The sequence below is a fragment of the Musa acuminata genome, chromosome BXJ2-4 (genome assembly GCF_036884655.1).
Source record: "Musa acuminata AAA Group cultivar baxijiao chromosome BXJ2-4, Cavendish_Baxijiao_AAA, whole genome shotgun sequence".
In the NCBI taxonomy this organism is placed as follows: domain Eukaryota; kingdom Viridiplantae; phylum Streptophyta; class Magnoliopsida; order Zingiberales; family Musaceae; genus Musa; species Musa acuminata.
Genome location: NC_088341.1, coordinates 33,279 through 44,121, shown reverse-complemented (window position 1 = coordinate 44,121; position 10,843 = coordinate 33,279). Strand labels below are relative to the sequence as shown.

The following is a 10,843-nucleotide window of genomic DNA, read 5'->3' as shown; positions in this document are numbered from 1 at the left end:
CCCGGTGTGCATTGGGCGGTGGGTAAGGGGCGGGATTTTATACAGTCAATATTTAAATTTGGTTCAATCGAAAGTAGGATATAAATTAGCCCGATAAAGTTTTAACCCGGTAACGATTGAATCAGGTCGGTGCCTGAGCCGAGCCCTGCATGGGCCCTAACGGCCAAAAGGTCCTCGCCCCTGCCCAGTGGAGGCCCTCCTCGCCATGACATCATATTTCCAATTGAAAAATAGATATTACTAAATAATAAAAAAAATTAAGATTTAAAATAATTGATACAGGACACATTGGCAATAAAAAAAATAATTAAGATTTAACTAATTGAGATTTAAAATAAAATAGGGTTTAGGGTTTAGGGTTTAGGATTTTAGGGTTTAGAGTTTAGGGTTTAGGGTTTTAGGATTTAGGATTTAGGGTTTAGGGTTTAGGTTTAGTGTTTAGGGTTTAGGTTTAGTGTTTAGGGTTTAGGGTTTAGGGTTTAGGGCTTAGGGTTTAGGGTTTAGGGTTTAGGTTTTAGGGTTTTAGGGTTTTAGGGTTTAGGGTTTAGGGTGACCCGGTGTGTATTGGGCGGTGGGTAAGGGGCTCGGCTCAGGCACCGGCCTGATTCAATCGTTACAGGTTAAAACTTTATCGGGCGACTTTATATCCTACTTTCGATTGAACCAAATTTAAATATTGACCGTATAAAATCTCGTTTAATTGCATGCACGTACGGAACAAGCAATATTACCACTGTCAATAGAGTGGTACGCTGCCGGAGAAGCAATATTATCATCAATGACTTAGCTTTCATATGTCATTCCCTTAGTGATGAACAAGTCGTAGTTGTTAGTCATAGGTGCCCTATAAACCAATCACGTGAATGATGACACGTGTGACTTAACATACAATTTTTTTCTTATTATTATTATTTGGTATTTTATCACTATATATTGCATGTTGCTTGAATATATTTTGATGTATATGGATCTGTGCAATGAGAATTAAATCGTGATAAGATCACGATAATGAGATCGACTTGCCTTTAAATACATATTCTAAATAATATCGATTATAAGTTACTTGAGAGGGAGATCGAGATAATCGGAAATACTAGTGTGTTGTATACCCATCCATATGATAGATGCAACAAGTCTCATAGCTGCTCATGTGGAGACACTAGGGATATAGTATAGATGCTCATTAGAGAATGAGTTCATTAATTGATCCATTTACGGAATGCTTGATGGTTGATGATGTCTTATTATCATATAGTGATTTCGTAGTCCGAATGGAGTGTCTAGTCCTTAGACTTGAGACACTAAAGATATCATGTATGAGTACTTCATTCTTTGATACCAGACTTATAGGTCTGAAGGTTCCAAATCTAGCACGACCGGTCATCGAGAGTGGTAGCCAACCTTACGAGGACTATTAAGTTTCGATATAGAATCATCAACTCTCGATGTCATGAGAGGAATATTTCATATGTTCTTGCTCAAATAAATCTTTGGTTAGAGTCATTCGAATTGAAAGAAAAAGAGTTCTTCGGGAGAATTGGATTAGAGCGAGACCATAGTAGAAACCGTATAGGTTTGACAGCACCATGCCAGGTATACGATCTATGAGATACTACATTTATGAGTGATTATAGGTATACGGTAACTAAGAATAGATATGTCTAATAGATTATATTCCTCTATATCGTTTGGAGACTACAACGTAGTGGCCTACTACGTCCGTAGTCGATGAGTCGAGTGAATTATTATAGAGATAATAATACACTGAGCTAGAAGGGGTTCTGATAGGTATGACTCACGGCCAGCTCGATATTGGGCCTAGAGGGTCACATATATATGGTAGGCATTGCGATGAGTAGAAGTTCAGATATGAGATATCCGATGGAGCCGCTATCATATTTTATATTTAATAAGCCTCTGAATTATTGGATCCTAAGGGTGAGATACTATAAGAAACAATGAGAGATTATTTGATAGAGATCCATTAATCTAAGAGGCTTGGGTAGTTGGATCAAGATCCAATACCCAATATGGCATTAATCATTAGGGTTAAGTTGACAAGGGGTCTCTATAAATAGGAGGGAACTGATGAGTCATAGGCTAAAGTTTTTTAGTTGCTTCTCCTATTCTCCACCCTCTCTCCACTTTAGAGTAGGCTTAGAGTTTTGAAGAGCATCAGCACAGCCCTGCTGTGTGAATCACCGCTGAAGAGGAGGATGCTTGACCTCCTTCACCATCTCTTAAAGATCTGTATGGATTCAAGGATATACGATCTCCCTAGGTAATACAATCTTTAATATACACAGTATTCTGTTTCACGGATTTTGCGCATCAATCTTCGCACGACGACGAACACATCTTTAGGAATTGGGGATTTTATTTTTGTTATGTTATTTCGCTGCGCATGTGATATCGCCTCCAGATTTCCCAACAATAGTCTATACTCTCAATAACCTAAGAGATAAATACAAGAAATTGGTGGTAGTAATTCGGGCATGCGACTCACCGATGTCGTTCGAAGAATGTTAGGAATGGGTTCGACACTAAGAGGGGGGGTGACTTAGTGCAGCGGTAAAAATCACGTCTTCATAAACTTTCGTACGATAAAACCGGTTTCGACAAAAATCTTTTCGTAAAGAACTTAACTTGAAACACGTTCGTAAATGAATTGAAAGCAGTAAGCAATTAAACATATTTGCAATTAAAGTAAATTACTCAAGACATAAACGCAAACCAGATTTTTATAGTGATTCGATCGTCGTGACCTACATCCACTCCACTGATTCCTCTTCCGTCGAGGCCACCAACATCCACTATGTGTCTTCCTTCAATAGGCAAAGACAAACTACCTTTTACAACCCTCTTCTCCTTTTACCGGGTTTAAGAGATAACCCTTACAAGCACTCACTCTCTTCTCTAAATAGAATTCTAATACTTAGACTTGGAGGAGAAAATTTCTAAAAAAATTATAACAGTGTTTCTTTGCTTTTAGACTCTCTGAGCTTGTGTGTCACAAAATGGTTCTCAGCCTCCGCCACCTTTATACCAACTCCGCCCATTTGGGGGTCCGACAAATCCAGCCCATAAATCGTGTACTTGAACTTCCCCTTCCTCTGTGGAAAAGCTGCCACTCTTCACGCTCCACCTTTCTCATCCGCCAAAGAGACACTCCTTGCATCGGTTGGAGAGTTTAGAAACGCTCCTTTCTGTCGATCTTCTTGCTTCTGAGCTTGCTCCCGCATCTCATCCAGGCTCCGGCAAAACTCGACCTCATCTAACTATTTCTCTCGCCCGTTTGAACCGAAGTTCTCTCGAAGCAAGGACCCCCGGATGCCGATGTCCCCTGCGAAGCGAATCGGCACATCTCCTTGACCTCATCATCGCAATGGAGGTATTTCTTGAGCTCCTTCCTCATCCGATCCCTTTGCATCGCCTCGTGCACCGAGTTACTCACTTCCACGACAGTCTTCCACAGTTCCTGGCTGAGATCCACAGGGGGTCCTCGGCGTCAGCGCCAGGCTCCATCGAGGCGACAACTTTCTGGCAAACGACGAGAAGCATGACGTCGAGGGTATGTCTCAGGAGGGCCCGGTAACCGCCGGCGAGCTAGGGATGCATGGCCGACACGAAACGGGAAAGGAAATCGTTCATGGGGCCGTCCTGGTCGTCGCCTCCATGGGCTTGAGTTTCTGCCGGAGGGATCGACGGGAGAACTCGCGAGGGGCTTGGTTGGGCAAGAGTGACGCTTGGGGGGGGGGGGGGGGGGGTGTGTGTGGGTATCGGAGATAGGCCATGGAGGAATCGAACTGGAGGCGAAGGGAAAGGAGGAAGAGGGCATTGGGGAGTGGAGATCGAGGCAATTTGGAGGAGAAGGAAGCGATGGTGTCGGTCGGATAGATGGTATGATGGTGGAGTCATGATACGACGGAGATTGGCCCTAGAAAACGAAATCCCTTTTTTCTCCCCGCGTGATCCGACGGAGAAGATGAAAAATGCCTCGCGTGCGGACTGAACACACGAATTTGGAGGCGACACGAGATGGGCATCCACTGATCTCCAAACACGCAACTTTAGAGCCAAGGAAAATAATTAATTAATTAGTTTCGTTCGATCAAGAATATATGTTTAATTAATCAGTTTTCACTTATGGTCCGTCTTGCGTAGGAATAATAACACTACGATGCCGTTTATTACAGTATGTTACAACAAATTCACGTTAGTTAGTTAGTTAGTTATATATATATATATATATATATATAGAGTACTCATGGCATTGTCTAATGTGGTCAACTTAACTGCCAGGATTGTAACCATGAGTTGGAAATCATTGGGAGGTTGCTCGAATGTGTCATTAACTTCACAATGCTGGGGGCGTTGGTGTCACCACATTTATCGTATGATTGTTTTGGGCTCAGATGTTTATATGTAATGGCTTCAGACAAAAAACACACTTGTCTTTAAATCTCCTCTTGGTATTCGGCGCAACCTTCAGGTTGACGAGATTGCTTCTTGACGTTGGTCGTTAGCACAACTAGCTGAAACCTGCATTGATATTTCTTCACTAGTGCACATTATACGAACATTTCCATGTACCATCAAACTGGTAATGCCATGCATGGTTAGTCTCTCGGAGAAGGTTTTCATGTATGAATGATCAGAAACACCTATGACACGCCACCACCAACAACCCCATCAATGCAGCGACCACAATTACATGTACTTGCTTCTTTCAGATGGTAGATTGATGTACAAAAATCACCCACGCCCTGCTATTTCTTATATGCTGAACGAGTTAATTTGCTCCTTTGACTCGTATCATATATGTCGCCATTACAAGTCCAAACTGGATGACCTCATGAGAAAGGTGGTGGTGGAACATGCAACGTTCGTTTCTTTGTCTCCCCAGAGCTGGAATTACTCGCTCGAAACCTCGTGCTGCAGCTTCTTCCCATGGAATGAGTACACACACTCAATCACTTCCCCCATATGTGGCTGCCGACCAAACTCCTTGCTCCGTTGTTGTCATGTATGATGTGCAGGCCAAGGGCACCAGGCAAAGCCCTCGACTCCTCAGATCTCGCTTTGCCTCCTCATTCGATGCCTAGGAAGAGGGGTGGGCAATTAAGTTGAGCGGATGGAATGGAAGTGCGTGTCTTTAAAGCTTACTTAATCCGAAGAGAATGCATGGATGGCTAAATGTATGGTTTTTCTTACAGAATCGACCTTGTGTACAGAAACATGACATGACATGACATGACATGAGCCTCTGACTAGTATACTCCACCTCTACAGACGTTATTATTATTGACCTACAGTTGTTGATGTCATGGGGAAGACGGCTACATACCTCTTGCGTTGTCCTTGATCTTTTTTTGCTGCCGGATGACCTCATGTACGGCACACTTAGCTTCTGCAAGATACCATCATGGAAGAGCAATATATCGTCATTAGTCACGCGATTGCGATGCTTCTCATCACAGCAGACGTATACCAGTCAATGAAAAATGGCCACAGCAGACGTGTATGTCCAAACGAGAATAGGTTTGTGTTTTATCTTATACTGATGCTGATTACCTCGACCTGGTCCAATAGGAATTTAATGTATCCGATGGCCTCCATGAGCACTGAAGCCGTGTCAGTCTGCACATCGTAAACCATGCATGACATCAAGTTATAATAAATTAAGGACAAAGGTAATGTAAAAATTAACTAGTGTATGGATAATGAATGCATCATGTACATTATCAATCGTCGTCTACCATTTTTATTTTAGATGTACCGTTTTATGCGGTGCTGAATAATGCCTGATTAAAGTTTTCTTCTTCTTTTAGAGAAGCGAAGCACTCATAATGTTTAGAGCAGGTAGGTCGGTAGGTAGGTAGGTTTTGATACCTTGCCGAATGGTGCCACCAGCTGCTGCAGTGCTGCAATCCTATCCCCCAGCTTCTCCTTCCTCACCTTTTGTTTCATTTTATTTTTGAGCCATCACCACGTCAACCAACACAATGGATCAAAATACCAATGAAGCAACCGCGACTATAGATATGTGGCCAGTGCTCCAAAACATATATACCTTGAACGGAGAGCAGGAAGAGCGCTGCTGCTGGAACCGAGGGTTTCCGGGTGCTGCTTGACATGATTTGTGCTCCCAACTGCTGTTGCATCTCCTCGCTTCTGTTCCTCCGCTGACCAGAGATGGCATCTTCAGAGGAGCGTCCAGTTACACGGGTATTAGCTTTGTGGATGTGTTTAGAACCCTAAAGAAAAGCACGTAAAGTTTTTCTTTCTTCTTCTCTGTGCAGTCTTTTGCTTCAGAAAAGAAAAGACGATTCGTGTCGCTCGATAAAGCTGAAAAGTGTTATGTACTCTATGACATCAACGTAGGTTCTCTGAAATTAACACACAGCCCTCAGCCCTACTAATGTCGTTGTCATCGTATGCTGTGACGCTCATGGGAATTTAATTACTACCCATTTATACATATATATATATATATATATATATATATATATATATATATATATATATATAATTTTCTTTTAACCTTTTTTCTGATGAAATGCCTTCTTCATGCATCCTTTTCTTTTCTTTTCTTCTCTTTTTTCCCACCTTAGCTATCATAGTTCTTCTAAAAGTATATATTATCATTGCCCACTTATTCGTGACTTGTTTGATTAGATGGGAAGAGATAAATGTACCCACTTTATGATGGAGGTAAAATGGTCCTTGAATCGATTCTTGTAGATGGTCGAGCCCGGAAGACGCATCCTCTCCTCCTAGCAAAGCCATTCCAGCCAGCGACGGTTGGCAAAAGCTTACCCCTCCTCCTAATCCAGCTGAAGCCGAGAGATCCAATGCATGAACATCATCCATCATGCCTGGCCGAAGCGGACAGGACTGCGAAAAATTAGCAGTCGGAAGAGCCACGTGGCCACCTTCATAACTATCGAAGCTCGAGTTTTCTGGCAAGTTTCCCGGCAGCGGCCGAAGGCCATCCATCTGACAATCTGACGCTAATGCCCTCATGAAGAGCTTTTCGTGTGGTTGGTGGTCTTGATCCGAGTGATCCTTAAAGAACCCATTGAGCTTCCGGAAAGAGTTGTCTGTCAACTCCTCTTTGGCCTTCGCTAGGTTAAGTTGATAGGCAGGCAGCTGGTTCACGAAGCCCTCTTGGTCATTGCAAGCCCAGTGACACCCCATGTCTTGAATCATCGGTGAGCTATGGGAAGAGATTTCATGATTTAGAGTTCCATTGGCGTTTGAAATGAAGTCACCCAAGTTACTGCACAAAGCCCATGCATCCAATGAGAGCAAAAGCCAAGCTTGGGAAGAAGGTCTCTAGGATTACAATAGGGCACGACTACTTATCAGAGATTAAATGTGTAGAGCACATATGCTTAAAGATGCCATCATCCTTTGTAGGTTTCAAATCCCTAGGAATCCACGACGGAAATAGAGGTAGCAAACAGACCAAGCAAGAAAATTCCAAATCCTAGGGATTAGATAAAGTGAGTTCTGACTCGCCTACACGTACAAGAAAACAAGGATAATCGAGTCGTTCTTCTATATACCAAGGAAGTATACAGCCGACCTGAGCTGAGCTGAGCTGAGCTCAGCTCAGCTGTGGAAGAAGTCGAGTAGGAAAACTTACAGTAGCTGGTTTTGGTTCCACTCACGGCTGCAGGCAAGATAATGGAAAGCTGGAACCGTGGCTAAAGAGGCGAAGCCATGAAGCTCTTCTTGGTGGAAGTGATCCAGATGTGAAGAACCCATCATGGTGCTTCAAAAGTTTGATAGCCCCAAGAAGAGAAAAGGGAGTGCTTACAGGAGCTCCGGAATCTACTCCTCAACCCAAAGAAACACAATATTTGGACAGCTAGCTTGAGCATATAAATCTATTTCACTTTTCCAGCTTTCCTCTTTGATTTTCCAACAAAATATATATATATAGTTGGAGCTGCAGTGAAACAGAGGACGGAGTGAAATTGATAACGTACCCTCCTCCTCTTTCAAACCGCTCTGTGCAACTGCTGTAGCTCTTAACTTTCTGCGGCACTGAAATTAAAGATACAAGACCGTCTCTTAAACTCTCAAAGAAAAAAGACCAGGGATCATCTCTCTTATCTCTTTCCCTCTCTCTTCCTTTGCCCCTTGAATGATGTTGTTGCAGGCAATTACGAGGGGATCGATCATTAAGCCTGCTTCCCAACTTGGTAATAATGTATAGCCTTTCTCTCTCTCAAACGCAGATCTTGTTATCGCATGGAATCTCATGAGTTACATCTAGTGAGTGTAACAACAACATACGGTCGAGTCAGCTTTACACCATGCTTTTTTGTGGCAGCAGCACGCAAATATAGATAATACAAAAAAGGTGGTAGAGAGGCATAGGAGGGGGGAGGGAGGGCGTTTCTGTCATCACCTTTAGCTTCCGCTTTAATAAGAATTTAAAACTAATATATATATATATATATATATATATATATATATATAATTATTTTTCATTGTAGCATGTTTTCTTTTAAAAAAAGCATTTGGTAGTCTCATAATCATGATGATTTTTCTAACATTTTCCAATAGGAATTAACTAACATTTTTCTAACCAAAATTTGAACTATATCATGTTCATTAATGTAAATATACCACCAATTACATCTTCAAAATATGGACACGTAACTATAAAAGATATAATAATATAACACGGCGATGTAACCAAGCAGATAGATAGAGTTAAAATGTGAAAGAAAAATAAAAAAAAGTAATCATGCAATTACAAAGGCCCTTATTAAAACGTATTTATGTACCCAATAACTAACGCCTACGCCATCATAAGGTGAAATTTGTAAGCAACCTTAACTCCTCCCTCGCCAAAGTCAAGCTAAGACTTTTAAATAATAGTAGTGGAGATGCAGATAAAATTTGCTTAATAAGAACGAGGTGACTGACGGTACTGCTACTAAAAAAGGTTCTAACTATTCCCCCAAGAATTGGATTCTCGCATGAAGTTTCCTAGAAGAAGAAGAAGAAGAAGAAGAAGAAGAAGACGTGATTCCTACAGTCAAAGATAGCAGTACCAATCCCTCTCTTTGCTACCGATTAATTACGGTCATCCATCCATGCATTCACGCAGGGGTAGAATGAATATTATGCTCCCAGGAGTGCTTAACCAATAATAATAATAGTTCAGGACAAGAAAAAATGGAAGAGAAGAGAAAGATGTATCCGATCCTTCCTTTTCCGTTGAACTCTTTTCATTTAAATCCATTCGAGGTCAAAAAGACGAAGACCAAGAAACCCAAAGAAAGAAGAAGATACATGGTTCATTTATTTTGTTTTATTGTTACGCTCAGACATGGAACGTAGTGGGACACCAGCCGCCGGCCTACTTGGTTCTTTGCCTGTTGTTGTTGTTGTGATGATTTCATGGGAGCAGCATTAATAACAATATACACTATTAATTTGCCTGGCCCTCTCTACCAAACAAGTCCACACACCTCGATCGTTCATGTCATACAAAAGAGGCTGCAGGGAGATTAATGTGAAACACAACCATAGTGTATTGCTTTGCTTTTATTAAATGGAGGACGTCGTTGTTCTAATTTAGTTTTGGCCCATCTCATCTCATCTCATGATTCGTAGAATATGAATATGAATATGAATATGATCATGTTTCATGTTGAATCATGATATAAAGTTCATTGTGCTTGATGCTCGTGTTGACTAGTTTAATCTAGATCGTGGATATGCATCACGCAATAATCACACGCAATAATCATGTATCACAATGTGATGCCAACGTCTCTCTCTCTCTCTCGGTTCGATCGTCATATGTCAGCCACATGTGATTATTATGTTGGATGATCGGAATATCGAACATCTAGCTAGTATATTTATTACTGTACAAAAAAGAATATAGAACATCTTGCTTATATTAAATAATACATTTATTATTGTACAAAAAGGAATGCGAGGAAGAACAATTCCATTCCGTCTACATGTTAGTAAATTGGATTAGACACGCCTGGAATAATGCTTTGATAGATCGCTCCACATCAATGAAGCTGACATTAATGTTCTAACATCACATGACCAAGATCCTCCAGCTGTTATAATTGGCAGACACTTTTCCTTCACTTTGTCGAGCTCTTAACACCAGTCGACTCCAGCTCCAAAGTATCTTTTAGTCAGCCTTTGATGCTCTCCTTTGCCTCTAAGCATCTATCATCTCCCACTTTATATATTCCTACTCCAGAACTTTGGTTCGTAGCTAATCAATCTTGCTTCCTTCCACCTGCTGAAGGAGCGAGCACTGAGAATAATGCTAAAAAGATAAGAAGCCTGTTATGAAGTGATATACATAAAACAGGGAGGACTGTGGTCAAATTAAACACCATGATCCATGGCTAGCCTTTCTGGTCCTAAAGCCAAGCTGCTGCTGCTGCTGCTTCGATAAGACAAGGAGTTGAAGTGGAATATATATATATATATATATATATATATATATAGGACTCCTGACTGTATATGAGTCGTCTAATTTGCTTCTCACGCATACGCGCGTGGAGGCAGAGCGCCGCGGCTTGTCGCGGTCGGTGTCCCTCATCTTTTGTAAGGCTGAAGGGGCCCCCGTCACGTTGTCTTGTACATCGCATGGGTTGTCATGTCCACGCAAGGACACGGCATGCGTGCGAGTGAGTGGCACCTCCACACAGACACTACCTCCTGTGCGCAAGGCGTGCCTCGGTAAACATGCAAACCGTCTCGGCTACAACGCAAGTATATAGTTTAAGAGCAGATCTCAGTAGTGGGTGGAAGGAACAATATCAGCCTTTGGAAACGTACGGCT

At 41.8% G+C, this 10,843-nt stretch overlaps 1 protein-coding gene across 2 annotated transcripts; it reads right to left on the bottom strand.

Moving 5' to 3' along the window:
• Positions 1-4,822: 4,822 nt before the first annotated feature.
• Positions 4,823-7,904, bottom strand: LOC103974918 (transcription factor bHLH110-like). 2 transcript variants are annotated; one of them, XM_009389821.3, is made up of 7 exons: positions 7,652-7,904; positions 6,703-7,282; positions 6,074-6,202; positions 5,893-5,958; positions 5,575-5,640; positions 5,348-5,410; positions 4,823-5,101 (listed from the first exon to the last, which is right to left on the bottom strand). In XM_009389821.3, exons 1-7 carry the CDS (start codon positions 7,774-7,776, stop codon positions 4,970-4,972), a joined length of 1,161 nt encoding a protein of 386 aa, XP_009388096.2. In that variant the 5' UTR covers positions 7,777-7,904; the 3' UTR covers positions 4,823-4,969. The 2 variants fall into 2 exon arrangements, with proteins under 2 accessions (XP_009388096.2, XP_018677513.2); XM_018821968.2 differs by having other exon boundaries at positions 6,703-7,219.
• Positions 7,905-10,843: the final 2,939 nt, after the last annotated feature.

What these genes read in the sequence shown, in the direction of transcription:
- LOC103974918 (XM_009389821.3), bottom strand. Translation starts at nt 7,776, where the DNA reads ATGATGGGTTCTTCACATCTGGATCACTTCCACCAAGAAGAGCTTCAT. An exon ending in CTTCCTGCTCTCCGTTCAAG is followed by an intron (nt 5,959 to 6,073) that starts GTATATATGTTT and finishes ATGAAACAAAAG; the next exon opens with GTGAGGAAGGAGAAGCTGGG. An exon ending in TCCTATTGGACCAGGTCGAG is followed by an intron (nt 5,411 to 5,574) that starts GTAATCAGCATC and finishes GGTATCTTGCAG; the next exon opens with AAGCTAAGTGTGCCGTACAT.